Genomic DNA, 18032 nt, shown 5'->3' on the forward strand with positions numbered 1-18032 from the left:
CAAAACACGCGTTTTTGAGGCTGCTTTTTCCTGCAGAAATGGTGCAGAAATTTCTGCACACAAAATACTCAACGTGTGCACATAACCTTAGGGCTCGCTCACATCATCGTATTATTTGTCCGAGTGTGATCCTACAAAACGTTGGATCACACTCGGACCAATCTTATTCCATCTGCCAAAGGAAACAATTGCAGCATGTCCAATATTCGGATCGCACTCGGCCATGCAAGTCAATGTGTCCTTGGAATCCATCGGCCTGCACTCAGATGACGTCTGAGTGCAGTCCAATTTCTGCTTACTGACAGAATGGAGAAGATGAGAATTTATTTTTTTTTCTCAATCTTCTTATCCGAGAGAATCTGATCACACTTTGCTGACGTGCTTAGAGTTTCATTAGTATAATCGGCCCGATTCTCCCAGATGAAAGAATCTACGGCCATCTGCATCCACCTTTTAGGGTTGATATTTCTCTTAGATAGTTGTCAGCCGATAGGAATAAACTGAGAATAAAGGATGGGGTAGAGTGAATTCCCAACATGCCCGATCCTCTTTTCCCCTTAGTTAAGAGACTTAACATCTATGTACACATTAGACGGTCGTCCAGTCCTGCCAGTAATATGTATAGCGGGTCCTTAGTATTTTGCTGGCCATTTCTTATCTTTTTGGAGAGAGGCCCTGAAATGTAGATTTTGACGGGGCTACAGAGAAACATAAAAACCACCATATGGGGAGAACAAAACCAGGAGATTTTATGTCTTCTCATGATGTCCCAGCGGTTTCCAACAATGAAGCGTTCCTCTCCCGTCATTTTCAGCTGATGTAGATGTGTCTTTTGTAGGTTACCCCACCGTCAATCCCAACATATTAATGAAGATCAAACAGGAGGAAATCATGCGTTACACAGATCAGTGTTCCTCTGATGACTTGGTGGAGTTGGGCGGCCCCAAAACAGGTGACTTTATCCTAATTCTCGTCAACCGCTTGTGTGTGTTTTTTTTTTTTTTTGTTTGTTTTTTCAGATCTCAGCATGTCAATTCTTTCAGCCATTCGAATGAATGGGGGGGGGGGGGGAAACCACAAAAAACGGACATCAAGAACACGCGTATTTTACTGCCAACACTCTGATTTTTGGGGCAGAAAAATCTGCAAATACTCAATGTGTTCACATACCTTTTTATTCCATTACTTTATTTCTTGTGTAATAATATTGAGTATCCTAAAAATATTAATCTTGTTTTTTAAATATTGATACTTAGTAGACTTTGGTTTCCTATGTGATTATTAATCCCTTCCCTGCTTTAGCGACCACTGTACACCTGCATCTGCCATATCTAAGGATCATCTAAAGCTAAACTTGTTACCAATGTATTTTTTAAAGAAAAAATTAGTTTTGTCTGACTGTTCACATGAGTTTGACTCCAGTTCTGGCAAATGTTTTGATTTTCAGATTCTGGTTCCAGCGGTCAATTAGGTGATTTCACGGTTTTAGATAACGACTACTGGATCTTATTAAATAGGTGTATTTATAGGAAAGTGATGAAATTACTGTATTTTTTGGACTATAAGATGCAAAAAACTCTTGCTAAAAAGTGTGCATGTCTTAGGCTGTGTGCACACGTTGCAGATTTGGTGCAGATTTGCTAGAAAATAATCTGCAGCATGTCAGTTCTCTGTACGTTTTTGCCTGTGTTTTTTCACCCATTGAATGCACTGAAAAAAAAACGCAGCAAAAACACTATTTTTGAGACTGCATTTTCCTGCCAAGAGATACAGAAATGGTGCAGAAATTTCTGCACACAAAATACTCAACGTCTGCACATAACCTTCTAGTCCGGAGGCAGCTTCCTGTGATGGAGGAGAACGATAACGCCGCGTCCATCCTGACCACTGAGAAAACTTCTCTCTCCTCCTGCCGCACACTGATCTATGTGATCGGTGCAGAGCAGGAGGGGAAGCCACCGGGACCTGCAGGAAGGGAGCAGCTGAAGAACCTTCTACCTCACCAGCTCCAGGACCTTTCATGTCATGTGATCGGTTAGACACCTGGAAGGAACTGCAAGGTGTCATAATCATAATGTGTGTATGTAAATGTGCATGTAGCTGAGCTGTGAGTGCATGTAGCAGGTCAGAGAGTTTATGTAATTATGCATGTATCAGAGCTGTATGTATGTAAATGTGCATGTAGCAGAGCTGTGAGCCTGTGTGTAAATGTGCATGTAGCATAGCTGTGTTTGTGTAATTGTGCATGTAGCATAGCTGTGTTTGTGTAATTGTGCATGTAGCAGAGCTGTATGTATGTAAATGTGCATGTAGCAAAGCTGTGAGCCTGTGTGTGTAAATGTGCATGTAGCAGATTTTCTGCTGTCTAATTCTGAAATGCATTTTATAGTGAAGTGCGTCCTATAGTCTGAAAAATACAGTTGTTTCTGTCCAAAAAGGATATTGGAAAGCCAGAGTTTGTTCAACGCCAAATACCTAGATTATTACATGGGATGAAAGAGCTTTTCTATGATGAGAGGTTTGAAAAGTTGGGCTTGTTCAACTTAGAAAAAAGACTCCTCAGAAGACCTCTCGTATACATGTGTGAACTATGCCAAGGACTGGCACATCATTTATTCATTCCTGCAACTATACGAATGACCAGAGGTCGTTCATTACGTGTGAAAGAAAGGTGATTCTGGCAGCGAAGTAGGGAGGTGTTCTTTACAGTTAGAGCAGTCAGACTGTAGAATGCCAAGCACAAGAGGTAGTAACAGTAGCTACTATCTCAGCTCTTACAAAATGGGCTGGATGCTTTTGTAATAACCACTGGCAGTGTGAATTACACATAATCTAGTGATGGAGAATGTAGAATTTATCCAGAAAAGGTTGACGGATCCTGATGGACTTGAGCCCTTTTTTTTTCCCAATAAAGTGATGCCTAAATGACAAGTAATTTTTGAGCTACAGAGAATAGAAGCACCAACGACTCTAAAAAAAAAATCTGTTTTTTTTTTTCCTTTTTTTTTAAGACTCTGCCAATGAGGAGGATGGGGTCCGATCAAAATGTAAACCTGATGACGATCGCTATTTAAAGGCTGATTTGCAGTCACATGGAGAAGCGAGGGGTTACCGTAACTCATGTGAGTAAGGAATGACCTGGCCGGAGATACCAATTATACTAGCGTTTTTTTAATTGTTGAGAACTTCCGTCACCCCCCCCCCACCCCCAGGGGCTCAGACACATGACCGCTGCAGCCAATCACTGTCCCCACCCCTAGCCTTTTGTTGTGTACATGCGGATATGTAAGACTCTCTTCTTTCTTGCCTCCCAATAGCGTCCATGTTTTATGTTTCAGCAGATAACCGTCCTATAGTAACAAGCCTCGAAGACGGCCGCATGGACCTGCTGGATGGACAGCGGGAGCCTCTCTCCATGACGTACGCGCTCTCACAGTGTTTCAGCGATGGGTTAAATGGTGAATTGTATCCAACGTCCAAATGGAAAGCTAGAAATATGGCGCCTAACGGTTTTACTACTTTCGGTCCTGGCGAAAGAACTTTAGGTCCCATCACGACGGTCCAGCAGATGGAGAGTCCGTACGGCTGGTACTTTTGTGAAAAAAATCTTTCCTGTCCCGGCCTGGCATCAAAACACGGCAAATGTACGGAGCCGAGACCATACAAGTGTTCAGAGTGCGATAAAAGCTTTACTGTTAAATCCAACTTGATTAAGCACCACCGTATCCACACCGGGGAGAGACCGTACAAGTGCACGCTTTGTTCCAAAAGCTTCAGCCGCAATTCACACCTGATCACGCACCAGCGGACGCACACTGGGGAGAGGCCGTACAAGTGCAACGAGTGCGACAAGAGCTTCATCCAAAACTCTGTGCTGATCCAGCACCAAAGGATCCACACGGGGGAGAGACCCTTCAAATGTGACGAATGCAGTAAAAGCTTCAGCCAGAAGTCGTGTCTCATACGTCACCAAAGAACTCACACTAGATGAGGGTGGTCCACCAAATACAGGGTCTTTTTGGAATTTTTTTAGGACCTAGTAAAGACCTAAACCAAACTGGATATAATGGGGGAAACAAGCAATAAAAAGGTCTCCAATGGGTAGTGTAACCAGACCTAGTATATGGTACCGCCATTGTGTCCCACATTGACCAACTTGCGTACTGCTACTTTGTATCTTTGAACACTAATAGACTTTTGTATACCTTTCGAGAAAGAGGTCTATTTTATTTTATTTTTTTTCTACCCGTACAAGGGCTCATTCAGACGTCCGATTTTTCCACATAAAAGAAAAACTGACCAATCATTCTTATCCGAGTTTGACCAGAGTGCGGTCTGAGTGTCATCCGATTTTTCTCGTACAAGGAGAAATTAAAAAAAAGAAAAAAAAAATGTCTCTATTCTGTCAGTCTGTAAAAATCAGACTGCACTCTGATGACATCCAAGTGCAGTCTGATTCAATTTTTTTTTTCCACTGATTCATTGACTTTGCATTGCCAATTTTGATCAGATCGTCGGACCAAAATCGGACATGTCTCCGCGATTTTCTGCAGAGCCCCATAGACTATCACATTATCCGTGAAAATGGCGGATAGAACTCCTATGCAAAAATAAGATGTCTGAATGAGCCTAAGTACCAGCATTTTCCATTTTCAGTGTCTAGTATTGCAGTTTAGACTCATTCACTTTTATATAGAGCAGAAGTGCAATATTGGACAAAAATGGCGCTGTTTACTGTCGGGGGATGCTGACCCTTATTTTCTAAATCAGAAAAAAAACTTTCAAGAACTTTTTTTGTTTCCTTTTTTTTCCTGAAAGGATAATACTTGAAAATCACTAAATGTTCTCAAAAGAAAAAAAAAAAGACTTTTCAATCTCAAATTTGTCACTCGTGACAAAAGTACTCGGCTTATTCTTTTTTTTTTTGTATTAGATTGATATATCTCAGCAATTTTGGGAAACACTAACCACTATGCAATTACCTTAATGTGATTGCATATGGAAATATGTAATGGTCCTCTAAAGTAGAGGAGAAAACAAACCTTCTATGGGTCAAGACCAAATGTAGGACAACCAGCGTCTGTTTTTTTTTTTTTTTTTTTTTTTACGTCCCATGATGGATATGCAATAGATATTCAATGACCGACCATCCTTTTGGTGTCCTTTTGATAATAAGATGCTGAAACATCGAGTTCCAGGATAAAAATAAATAAATAAAGGTTGGGAATGATCTTTCAACCAAAAAAAAAAACCTTATTTAAAAGTTGATTTTTAACGTAGCTCTTTTATGCAATTTTTAAGGAGTCGAAATTTTTGAAAAAAAAAATATTGCTGTCTCTTTTTGAAAGTATTTTTTTTTATTCCTTTATTACCCCTATCGGGGGTCTAAAAAAGGAAATCCTCAGTATTCTCGCTTTTTATAAAGTTGACGTTTTTCAGTGTTTTTTGTTTAAAAGAAAAAATATAAAAATAAAAATAGCGGCGCTTTACAAGTATTCTTCGACAAATGCAAAAGTAGTTCTACTTGCAGGATCGCCCTATCGTATTATGCCAGCAATTATAGGAACCTGTCTGCTTATAAATAAGATATAAGGATAATGTAATGTTAGGGATTCATGGACCTTCTTCATGGGAAAGCTTTGCTTCAGGTTTTACATTCGAGATAGAATGTATAAACTTTTTTTTCTTTTTTACAAACTTTTTTTTTTTTTTTTTTCTTTTACTGTTTTTTACCAAAACGGTACTCTTGCTGGATGGTTGTAGGGTGGGCCTGAAGCCATGATGTCCTCTCATGCATCGAGAGGAAGGAGACAGTTGTGGGTTTATCCAGCGTTCAACACAGCATATTGTAGGGTCTGCAGATCTAGCCACTGACTCTGTATAGTGGACATAATATTTTTAGTCAGGGGCGGTTCAAGGGTTAAGGGCACTTTTTTTTTTTTCTCCTCTACGCAACTGTATTTCATTTCATATATGATCCAACTTCCACATATGGCATAGATAACCCAATGCCCCCATAACGGAGAAGGAGATGGTTGAACAGACACTCGCTGTACAGGAACACTCCTGCCAGATTGTTTGTTTTTCCTGCCATAAACATTTGTCTTCCCCCGAGGACCACACTTGCCCCCGGACCACCAGTTGGACATCACTGGGATACATTGTTTGCTTTTCTTTGGCGGACTTTTGCTTTCAGGCTTGTATACCTTGTCTCGTCTTTGTGTAGGTGAAGTGCTCCCATTCCAATCTATTTTTTTAGGTTTTCATCCCCTGATATTTCTGGTATATTTTTTCAGTGCTTATAAGAACTCTTTAGATCATCAACACTATTGTTCCACGCTTTCATGACGTCGTCGTCTCGTTCCTGCCACACCGTTTCATTTGATTAAATCCAAGGCAATCTTTTTTTTATGTTTTCTTGAATTAAGACTGGAACGTCAAATTGTATTGCAAGAAACTTCCTTTGCACTATGTGTTTATTATATTTGCTTGTCTGAAATTTAGAAAAACTACACTTTTTTTTTTTCCCCCATAGATCAGTAGTGTGAGAACATATTATTTCTTATGTCTTTCTGCCAGCAATAATTATTTACTCTCGAAATCTGTCTACAAATCTGTCTTCAGTGAAGGATCAAATAACAACTGCTGACTAAAAAAGCCTACAGAGAGAGGAGGAGAGAGAGAAAGGCAGGGAAGACAAAGAGGAGCTGCTGAGGCTTCTAGTCGAGGGGGAAAATGTAGGATACATGTTATAAAATAGCCAAAATAGTGTTATTCCTCATGCACTCGCACAGGACTGCTTATTCTGCAATGCATTTCCACTTTAAAGGGGGTTCTCTTATATATAATACCCACTTCAGATCCCCCTACAGGAGTATTTTGGGTACATCGTTAAATCCCCTTATCCATAAGTGAGACAGTCCATGCTTCTGCTTTGCTTATACGAAGAAATAGGAAGCCATTTGCACTTAAAGGAAATGCCATCACTTTGGGGCGTAGGTTAGGCTTGGGCTTAAATATGCCCTTTATCCTAAATCGTTTTAATGACTTTAGACTGGAATCGGGCTAATTACGACTTGAGGTATTGCACTTAATTTTTTAAAAGAACTTTGTTTCAATTCCAACTTTGCAAGTTAATTTGCAAATTTAATTTTCTGTCCATCTAAATTTTGATAAACCGATCTTCCTTGTTGGAAATTAAAATTGTTTTGGAGAAACGTGCAGACGAGGTACTAACCAGGAATTCAATTAAAAAATTGTGAAGTATGAGTTACAAGTTTTGCATGGAATATTGTATCACCTTCCCATCATCTTGTGTTATCCAGCGTTGGTGTATTAGGATGATCCAACGTAGACAATCATGTTTATGATCGTTCCTAAGGCTTTAATTTTACATGGTTTACATGGAATGATATTGACCTCCTTAAGAAGCACACCTCCTCCTCCCATCAAAATTTGTATCCTTTTAATATATTGCAATCATCATATTATATAATGCTGTGTACTTACTATTGCTCATTTTGCCTTTCTACCCAGATAATTCTCCTCTTTTCTCTGCTCTATGTTAAAAACAGGAAATCTCTTTTCCCTGCATGAGTTATCTCCCTTTTCAAACTCCTGACCCAGCTGCTCCCTCCTCCCCCTGCCAGGGACTTTTGCAGTGACTCATGAGTCACACCGGGAAAATTGACCTCCTGTTTCTACATAGAGCTTAGAAGCATTCAGCTAGTCTGTTTTTAATCACGTGATGTCATAGAGACTAATGTAAAAGAGAAGAATTATCTGGGTAGAAAGACAAAATGAGCAATTGTAAGTACACAGTGCTACATAATATGACGATTGCAATAAATTAAGTAGATAGAAACTTTGATATCAGTGCTTCTTTAATTACAATCATAGGAGCGGAAGTCATGGCAAATGTGACCCATTTGTCTTTAAAAAAAAAAAAAAAAAATTCATTCTGTGCAGTGCAATCTTGAATAAAAACCACAGTAACCTGGCCAATTTGTATTGTCCTGTTGGTTTTTTTGGGGAGTTACCGCATATTTGCACCTTGCTTGTAAATACTTTGGGTGTCATGTACATGACCGAGACATGCCTCCATATGAAAACGGAGAAATATCGGAAAGTATTGCTCTGTATGGGTGCCATATAATGGCGCGGCGCAGCTCGGAGGTTGTACACAGCCATAATATGCTCATGGCCATGAGCCCTCAGACTCAGCGGTTTGTCCCGTTCACCAAGGATCACTACAAGCCAGTAATGAGAATTATGTATGTAATTTATTTTTCAGTTATGTAATCTACTATGTGGCAATACTACCATTTTTTTTTTGTAGGGTATGTTTACAGATGTGCGTAGCCCCATAGGCTGATCGATTACTAGGTGCTTTTTGTTTGTATCCGTTTTTTCTTATATATATTTTGCCAAATGCAATATTTTGGTAAATCGGTAAAAATAAATTGTAAGAGGATGACAAATTGTTATTGTGAGATATTTCTATCTTGTACTTTTTTTTTTTTTTTTTATACTCTTATGTTTTATATGTATCCGCTTAGACAATGCAAACGGAAGTACTTAATACTTATGACAACTATAAAGAGAATGACACCATTTCTTGGAATTGGCATTGTTGAATTTTTATTAATTTTGGTTCTTTTGGAGCGACATCAACAAAATGACATTGTGTTCGTATTTAAAATGCTGCAGTAATATGAAAAACTTGAATGATAATCTCCAATTTTAATGGGGTTGTTTTCTCATCATCAATGGGTAAAATTGCAAAGTGCTTGGAAAAGGAAGTAACTTTGCAATTCATCCATTATTGAAAAGTCTCTTCATTCTTGAGAACAGAGGGATCTTTAATGTTTGTTTGCCACTTGTTGCCTAGACTGCAGCAGTGGCTTTGTAAACTCTCAGATGTGGCCAGCCTATAAGGTAAGAGGTGCAGTGCTTACAAACTTTTTTTATAGAGCTTGTAATCATTGAACTTGAGCCATCCAGCTTCAGTGCGACTGCGCTCATAAAAGAATCACTCCTCTCATCAAAGTTTTTATCCTTTTAATATATTGCAATCGTCATATTATATAGCGCTGTGTACTTACAATTGCTCATTTTGCCTTTCTTCCCAGTTAATTCTTCTGTTTTCCCTATTTTTGTATCAACGGAAAATAGAAGAATTAGCTGAGTAGAAAGGCAAAATGAGTAATTGTAAGTACCCAGTGCTATATAATATGATGATTGCAATATATTAAGAGGATAACAACTTTCATGGGAGGAGGAGGAGTACTTCTTTTAACTGCTGCAGAGTTTAAGTTGCACAGTTTGGACCATTGGCTTAACCATGCTGAAAGTCTGAAACCAAAGACAGGGGAGCCGTCTACTTTATGAAGAAAAGATGAGACAACCCCCTTTAAAAGGGGTACGCCGATATTCTGCAGGGTATTGTCACGCACACTGGGAAAGACTAAGTGCAACACGAAGGGATAAGGGGAAGGAAGCCCAGACACTAGGGAAAGGGGGAGTGGAGACCCTTAGGCTGATCTAATAACATCCTACCGTCCCTACATTGGTTCCACAGCAATCGCCGAGCAGGAAACCTAAGCCCTGTATATCCCTAGAGCTAGGCCCGTGGTAGGGAGGGGGTGAGCACTGGTCAGACCCCACTATAAACTAAAGACAACAAGGGAGACCAAACGAATGGGGGAAAACTTCTCTCTGGTGTCTGCTCAAGCTAACACCAAACGTCCTCCAAGGGTACCAGAGAGGAAGCTAGCCGACTGCTATAGCTCCAAGCCTTCACAAGGGAAAATGTGAATATCACCGGTGACTCCCTGAAACAGAATGAGCGTTTATAAACACCCAGGTTAGGGTGTGTCAATGAGAGCAGGAGGGAGGTTGCTGGGTCCAAAAGTGAGAAGGATTAAGAAGGCGTCTGCAGTGCTAAACGCAGTGACCGTCTGCAGCCAGATGCAGAGTCACTGTAACATCTGACACACCCGTGACAGGGGTATGCCCTATGTGCACAGACACCCTTAAAAGAGTCGTAAAAACTGAGGTGAGGGCTTGAAATACTTTAAAATAACAAAATAGGCTTTGCTTACGTGATAAAGTCCTTGACATTCCAGTGCTGCCTCACAACTGCTCGCCGTCTACAATACATGATTGTTTGCAGTAGTCTTGTGCTGTTTTTGTTGGTATCACCACTGAGGACAGATTGGTAGGTGTCGTTGGAGCAGCTGGGGCTTCAACCAGGTAAACTGTCAGTGAGTCTTGATTCCACTTTTGGAGGGGTTGCCCTAAGATTTGAGGTTATGCCCTATCCATGGGATGGTGGATAACTTCCCAATCTTAACTGAGCCTGAGAACAGGGCACTGGGCTCTGAAGAACCTTGTCTGAATGGAGCGGCTCTCGAGCATGAGCATCTCTGCTCTGTTCATCCTCAAAGGACCTTGGCTCCACTGTCTCTGGCACTTCAATTGAGAATGAAGGGAGCAATGATGCCCAGCTTCACCCTTCACTCCATTCTGATGGGGCCCTTCAGTGCTCTGTTCTCAGGATCAATGGGGGGCTCAGTAGTCGGACAGAATTTCACTTCAAATATTTAAAAGATTTGTTTCAATAAAAATAACATTTTTAGACTGCCTACTTTCCATCTATGAATTATGCTTTCGCAAAGTGCGTTTCTTATTTTTGTGAATGTAGAATTATGACTTAGTGGGAACCTGTCACTATGAAATAGTCCAATCTGCAGGCCGTATGTTATTCAGCAGGGGGAGCTGAGCATATTGATATATAGTTATGTGAGAGAAGATTCAGTATAACCTGGGTTTTCATCATTTAATCCTCTGCTCTTTCTGGGAATTCAGTCCAGTGGGTGGTCCTATCTCTGTATACACACTTGTACAAGGAAGGCTGTCATCACTGATAGGACCGCCCACTAGACCCATCAGTGATGACAGCCTTCCTTGTACAAGTGTGTATACAGAGATAGGACCACCCACTGGACTGAATTCCCAGAAAGAGCAGAGGAATAAATGATGAAAACACAGATTATGCTGAATCTTTTCTCACAAATATATATTTCTATTGCACACAGAAATTAAAATAAAATGTTTTCTTCTCTCTTAGGTACCCACTAGTCCAGGAAAAAAAAATCCCTTAAATAGGCCACGATTCCCGGGAGCTACATTCATTTGAATAGGAACTGCCGAGGAGTGAACATCAAAATGGAAAAACACGAGCTCAGAGCTGTCATCAAATACCTCTGCTTGAAAAAAATGACTACCAAAGACATACACAGCGACTTGGTGGAAACATTGGGGGACTCTTCTCCTCCATATTCCACAGTTGCACGCTGGGCCAAGGGATTTAAGCTGGGAAGAACATCGACAGAAGATTAACATCGTGAAGGACGCCCATCCACGTCCCTCAATGAAGAAAACATGAAAAAAGTTGAAGAAGTTGTATTGGCCGATCGAAGAGTGACTATCAGGCATGTAGCTGAGGTCACAGGGATCTCATATGGCAGTATTCAAAGAATCCTTGCAAAAGAATTGCATATGAGAAAGGTCTCGGCGCGTTGGGTGCCAAAAATGTTAACCGACGAGCAAAAGAAGAAACGAGTTGACATTTCAATAGCAAATCTCGAAAAGTTCCAAGCAGACGAGGAGAATTTTTTGTCACGTTTTTTGACCATGGACGAGACCTGGATCCACCACTTTGATCCCTAAACGAAACAACAATCGATGACATGGAAACGAGCCAACGAACCGACGCCGAAGAAATTCAAAGTGTCAAGCTCAGCAGAGAAGGTTATGGCGTCCGTTTTTTGGGACGCTGAAGGAATTATTATGGTGGACTATTTGGAGAAGGGAGCCACTATTACGGGCTCCTACTAAGCAGAACAAATAAGAAGATTGCGGGAGGCTACCAAGGAGAAAAGGCACGGCAATCTGCGGGCTGGAGTGCTGTTTCACCAAGATAACGCGCCGGCTCACAAAGCTGCAGTTGCCATGGCTACCATTCAAGAAGCGGGCTTGAACTAGTGGAACACCCCCCCTATTCGCCAGATCTAGCCCCCAGTGACTTCTTTCTCTTTCCTCGGCTCAAGGAACACCTCCGGGGCAAGAAATTTGACGACAATAGCGACGTGATAACCGCTGTTGGGGATTTTTTTCAGGGTCAAGATCAAGATTTTTTTTCGAAGGGAATTCTAAGTTTAGAAAAGAGATGGACTAAATGTATCGACTTGTTAGGAGACTATGTAGAAAAATATATATATTTTTTTTACTATATTCATTGTGTTTAGTATTGATTATCATTACTTTTGGATCGCCCCTCGTGTATAGCAATCCACTCTGCTTCCTCTGCTCTATAACATGGTGCCTGCAGATTGGACGGCATTTTTATGGTGACAGGTTCCATTTAACTTAGGGGATAATATAAAGACCAGCAAATCTGCACTGCTTTTTTGTTTGATCTCCGATAACATGGGATGAAGGAGATCCAGACAACGCAAAAGAATGAACATGCTCAATGTGATTTTTTTTTTTGGGGTGTCTTTAAAGCTATCAGGCAATGACAGGGATAAAAATGTCACATTACAGCTTATACCGGTTAAAATAAATGGGTATCCTAGAACGGTAGAACAAAAAAAGATGGTAGACTCCTCATGGCATTGTAACAAACTGTTAAAGAAGGTATTTAAAGCCAAAACATCTGGTGTTTTCTCCTGTTCATCTTTCATTAAGCCCCTCTATAGTAATAATGCTTCCCTGTGCCTGTACCTCCTCTCTAGTTGCTCTTCATCCCGGGGTATGGAATTTGATTCCCGGGTAGCCGCAGGGGTTTTTCTTATCCCCCGTGGCTCTCCCTTGATTTCCTGCCGTAACTCACGGGCCCAGTCTGGTTCGGCATCAGATGCTCCCGAGGCGGGTACTTCATGACTTTGGGGCCATAACCGTCAGTCGGGGCCTCTTATTTTCGGACTCAGGCTTCTGTTTCGACCTCGAGGAAGTTCATGTTGGGATTATAGTGCAGATGTTCTTTCAGGACCTGCCTCAGGGAAGTGTCTCTTAGGCCTGAACTGAACTGGTCTCTTACTGCTTCATCCAGGAGGCATAGTTCCTATATTCACCTTTTTGGTTTTCTTGCAGAGCGTTCACATATTGGGCCACCATCTCTCCCCTCTGTCTGAACCCAATGAAAGAGGCAAGTCTTAGATTACCTAAATCGGTCATATCACCATGCATGTTGTCTAGGATCTTGATTGACTCGTCTACAATAGCTCGGTCTCGTGGCTGCCAGAACATGACCGTCTGTTGGGCCTCCCCGTCCAAGGTCAACAAAGCTATCTCAGCCTGTAACACAGGTGTCATCGGGTGCATTCTTAACATGCTCTTTAGACGTTCAACCCAGTCCCACATCAGTAAGTTGTTACCTGTAAACTTTGGTGTATTGCTGAGCATAGCTCCTAGGGGGATACTGCCCCCGGTGGACTCACTTACCTACTGATCCTACCATCCACCCCCAATGTCTGCACTCGAGTGTTGCATCCTGTCAACTTCGCCAAGTGTTTACAGGCATGCGGATTCAACAGCGCAGAGAATGAGACCATGGTACTTAAACCAACAACTATTCGATTAACACAAAGGGGTACCTGCAGTACAATCTCAAGGGGCAATGCAAACGGTAAAAAGAAAACAAATTATGTTGCAATTCAGATGAACAGGAAATTGACCCAATGCTATTTTCACACTATAGTTCTATTACTACAATTAAACAACTGTTGTCGTCAGTGAGATCTTAGTCCTAATACCCCAACCAAAAGGGGGTCACTAACACTACCGGGTCCATCACCATCGTCACTCTGTAGGCAACACGTCACACAGGCCCTAACGAGAGTCGACAATACTGCCCTCTAGGCTGCAAGTCTCAGATTTGTGAGTCACTTGTCACGCTGGCCGCCTTCATTCCCGGAAGCACTGCTCCGGTCCCCACTTTGTATCATACGCCTACACTGGCAGCGATGGCTCATACAAACGTCCCTCCACTGCAGCATAGTCATCTCTCTCGGCTCTGGCTTTGCTCTCCCAGCTCTGGTCTCTCGGGTCTTCACTTGGGTCTGGTCACTGTGTTCTTTTACTCGAGTCTGGCCTCATAATGGCGGCTATAAGCCAACTCCGCTGCTCACACGACCGTTCTGCTACAGGTCCAGGCGCCGACTCTTCCCCTTTTCGGCCTTCTCGGGTCTTTTATAAGTATTCACTGCACCACAGCTGTCACCTGACCTGGCGTCTCCTCTAATCTCTTCCCTCAAGGGACATGCACTTCACTCTTCATTTCCTGCCAATGTAGTTCTCTCTGCCTTCTCTATTATCACCTTTGGTCAGCAGATGGCGATGTTCACTTGCAGACACTCTGCTTAGGCATTACTGTGTACGTCTTCTCACTCATGCATACCCTTACACTTCAACCAATGTGATTCTATGGGGCCGTGTACATGTCCAATTTTTTTTCCCTCGCAGAGTGACGGAGGAAAAAAATCTCTGCATGCCCGAGTTTGATCTGATTTTCTGATCACACTCGGCCATTCAAGTCAATGAGTGTGTGAGAAACATCAAACTTTATTTGGATGACATCTGAGTGCAGCCCGATTTCCATGGCCTCACAGAAAGGAGAAAATGGAGACATTTTTTCTCTCCATCTTCTCATCTGAAAGAATCGGATCAAAGTATGATCACCCTCTGGTCAGAGTTTGTGCAGTACAGATTATGCAAATGACAATCGTCCCGATTCCCTTGGATGAGAGACGCTAGGGCTGTCTGCACCTGCCCTTAGGCTGCAGCTCTACTTCAGTAATGGAGGTCCACAGAAACTTGTAGTGATTAAGTTACTAATCACCAATTCAGTCGACCCTGTATGTTGCCAAAACATCAGTGGGGATTGTAGTTATATAACTATTACATTTCATTGTGATTAAATAATGCCTGTCAGGGTCAGTCCAAACTCTTCATCAAGTTTTTAACTAATTTCTTCACCCGTAGTGCTCTCCAAGCTATTGGTACAATCATTGGGATGTATTAGGACGTCACCTCTCAAATTTTCTACTATTTAAGCAGCTGCGCACAGGCCTGAGGTCTTCATACACATTGGTGCGAGTTTTCCAGAACTAAACAATTAATACTGGTTGTTGGACCCCCCACCAATTATATATTGATGACCCATCCAACAGATAGGTCATCAGTTGTTTAGTTTCAGACAACCCTTTTAAGACTTTTTAAAGCAAGATCTAAAATAATAGATGACTGCAGGTTAAAGATGAGCAAATTGATTCTAAGCAAATGAAATTAGTTTAGATTTTCCCAAAATTCACGTATTCTAGCAAATCTGATTCTTTGAGAAATCGATTCACCCAAGCCCAGCAAAATGGCGACCAGCGGCCTTTAACTTTCCTGAATTCGTTTGGTCTGTTGCTGGTGTAGGGATCGCACTCACTTGGGTGCGATGGGAGGAAAGCAGGAGGCTTGTTCATTTAAAAGTTCATGTGGGTTTATTGCTTCATAAACCAGAAGCCAAACAGAAAAGCAACCAGCCTTTAGATCAGGCAAAGTAAAATGTCTTCAGCAGGTCTCTGCCCAGCCGGGCCTGTGTGGCACACCGGCTGGGGTAGCGTCCAGTGTCCTGGCTCGGTCTGGAGACAAACATACACAGGAGGCCTCCCTCCAAGCACGCAGACCATGTGCCAAACAATAGCCTCCATTAGATAGGCTGTTAACCACACCCAGAAGTGAGGTATGTGGGTAGCTAGACCCGCCCAACTCTCTAAACTACCCGTAACTCCCGGCTCCCAGGTGCACCAAACGAACCTCTTATTACTTAAGTGCACTAGAGAAACGCTCCGGTTTACATCACCGAGCATCTCTGTGACACATACCTCCCATCAACTATGCGACCATTAGCCACCTTACACTGGATTAAAAAAAAACCCATTATACTCATCTAGCCCCTCACCTATCTGAATGCTACAGCTTCCTCAGGCACCCTCTTTCTTGCAGTACTGGTCTTCACTCTTTGCTGGGTCATCCACCACCGGCTAAGCCTTATTACGTTAGGATGTCATAACGTCCACCGCCCAATGTGACCACATGTAATGACATACCTTATGTGCCAAGGCCTATCTGGTACCGAAGTTAGTGGTTAAGAGTGAAGTGGAGACCAGATCAGGTGCCTTAGGAAGCCAGTGGAGGATTGGCTGGGACCTGCAGCAGGGACAGGTGAGAGGCTAGGCGAGCAGGATGCTTTATTGTTTTTTAAACCCTTCTTGGCCCATCTCTTTTTTTATGCTTTGAGTTCTGAAGGCCACAGAGCATAATAAATTAATTTTATTTAATGACCATCTAGGCTCATTCAATTTGATGAATTTGAAACAAATAAAATTTTTGGGCTGAATTCAAGCAATTCTGCCGAATTTTAATTTTGCAGTCATCGTACAAAGCTCCTTAGAAGTGATGTCTGCTATAACACCTACAAAACCAACATCCCCAATATGCAAATAATGCAAAAAGCTGTAAGGCATGACATCAATACCATGAACATAAGAATCGTTATTGAGACATAAAAGGTATATAAAATGACTGCACAAACATGAGGCAAGAACTGGAGGATATACGATAATACCACACCATATGAAATATAAATATTAGTGATGAGCGAGCATGCTCCCCACTATTCGTTACTCGCCCGAACATCACAGTGCTCAAGATGCTTGTTAATCGGCGAGTATTTTTTGAATGTTCAGGCGGCTGGAGCTCGAGTCCCCGCCCTGCATGTTTGGTGCATATTAGGCATCCAATTACCATGCAGGGATTGCATGACAGTCACTGTAATGCCGTAGCCGTGTTGGTTGTGGCATTACAGTGATTGGCTGGTCGCATAGCATCATCGGGTCTGTATATGACCCGGGACCCAATGCTCATCACAGTTTACCTGTCAAAGACACAGAATAGGGAAAGCTGCATCTCACCAAGGGGGAGAATTGTCGGTTATTTTAAACAGAGATTCCATACCACAATTATTCTACTCTAACAGTCCTTATGATGGCCCATTCTGAAGAAAATATTAATCCTGATGGCAGTAGTTAGGCAGCGTTTGTGGAGAGCTAGTATAGTACAGAATAGGGTCCATTGCATGTTCTTTCTGCTGCTGGAACTCCTATCAATAGCCCTACATATCAGGGCTAATAATATTCTTTTTGCTGTTAATACTGCTAATTTTGGTGAAAAGCAAAATAATACACTATTTTTATTGCTCCATTTTCTTGTTAGCAGTATACAGCCAGATTTGGTTGATTTGTGGAAGCAGAGAAACTTGTCCAACATCTCAGCTGGTCAAATATTACTGCAGTATTAATCCTGATTTTTTTTGCAAGCTACAAAAGATTATACTCCATTTAAAGTCTGCTACTTGTGTGTCCAAAATATATTCACATTTGTTCGCTGACTAATACCATCTCTATACTGTCACTGGGCAAAAGAATTGGTCATCAGATGTGATCAAATACTGCGGTATTAATCCTGATATATATATTTTTTGCAAGCTGCAAAAGATTATACTCCATTTCAAATGGGCAATGCATGTGGTAAGGGACAGGAAAGTGGACGTGATGCTGATGGCGCACGCGGAGGCCTATGCCGTGGGCAAGATGAAACTGCTTGCTGAGGGAGCACAACAACTGCCCACATCATGCCGTCCTACCTTCCTATCCCACTCTTGAAGCCAGAGCAGTGTGAAAAGGTTGTTGGTTGGATGGCAGATAATGCTTCCAGTCAGTTTGGCACCACCACCACCCTGTCTTCCACACTGTCCAGTCGCAGAAGCCGTGAGTCTTGACCACACATTCCTCACCCTGATCCTCCTTCTTCCCACCAGGCCAAGCACCCGGAAACAAGTGATCCCACACTTGGACATGCTAAAGAGCTGTTCACATTTCCATTTATAGATTCAGGCCTCTTGCTCGGTCCGCTTCAAC

At 42.0% G+C, this 18032-nt stretch overlaps 1 protein-coding gene across 3 annotated transcripts in view; it reads left to right on the plus strand.

Annotated features, from left to right (window-relative positions):
- The window catches only part of LOC141154868 (uncharacterized), a 34470-nt gene extending 25853 nt beyond the window's left edge, over positions 1–8617 (plus strand). For 2 of the 3 annotated variants that reach the window (XM_073641389.1, XM_073641390.1), the window contains exons 6-8: positions 839–952; positions 3012–3122; positions 3339–8617. In XM_073641389.1, coding sequence (XP_073497490.1) covers positions 839–952; positions 3012–3122; positions 3339–3991 — 878 coding nt within the window. In that variant the 3' untranslated portion in view covers positions 3992–8617. The remainder of the gene's footprint in view (positions 1–838; positions 953–3011; positions 3123–3338) is intronic. The other variant, XM_073641391.1, reaches the window with a different exon arrangement.
- The last annotated feature ends 9415 nt before the right edge of the window (positions 8618–18032 follow it).

This window comes from Phyllobates terribilis, unplaced genomic scaffold (genome assembly GCF_046119375.1).
Source record: "Phyllobates terribilis strain yellow unplaced genomic scaffold, ASM4611937v1 Scaffold_7__3_contigs__length_470593459, whole genome shotgun sequence".
In the NCBI taxonomy this organism is placed as follows: Eukaryota; Metazoa; Chordata; class Amphibia; order Anura; family Dendrobatidae; genus Phyllobates; species Phyllobates terribilis.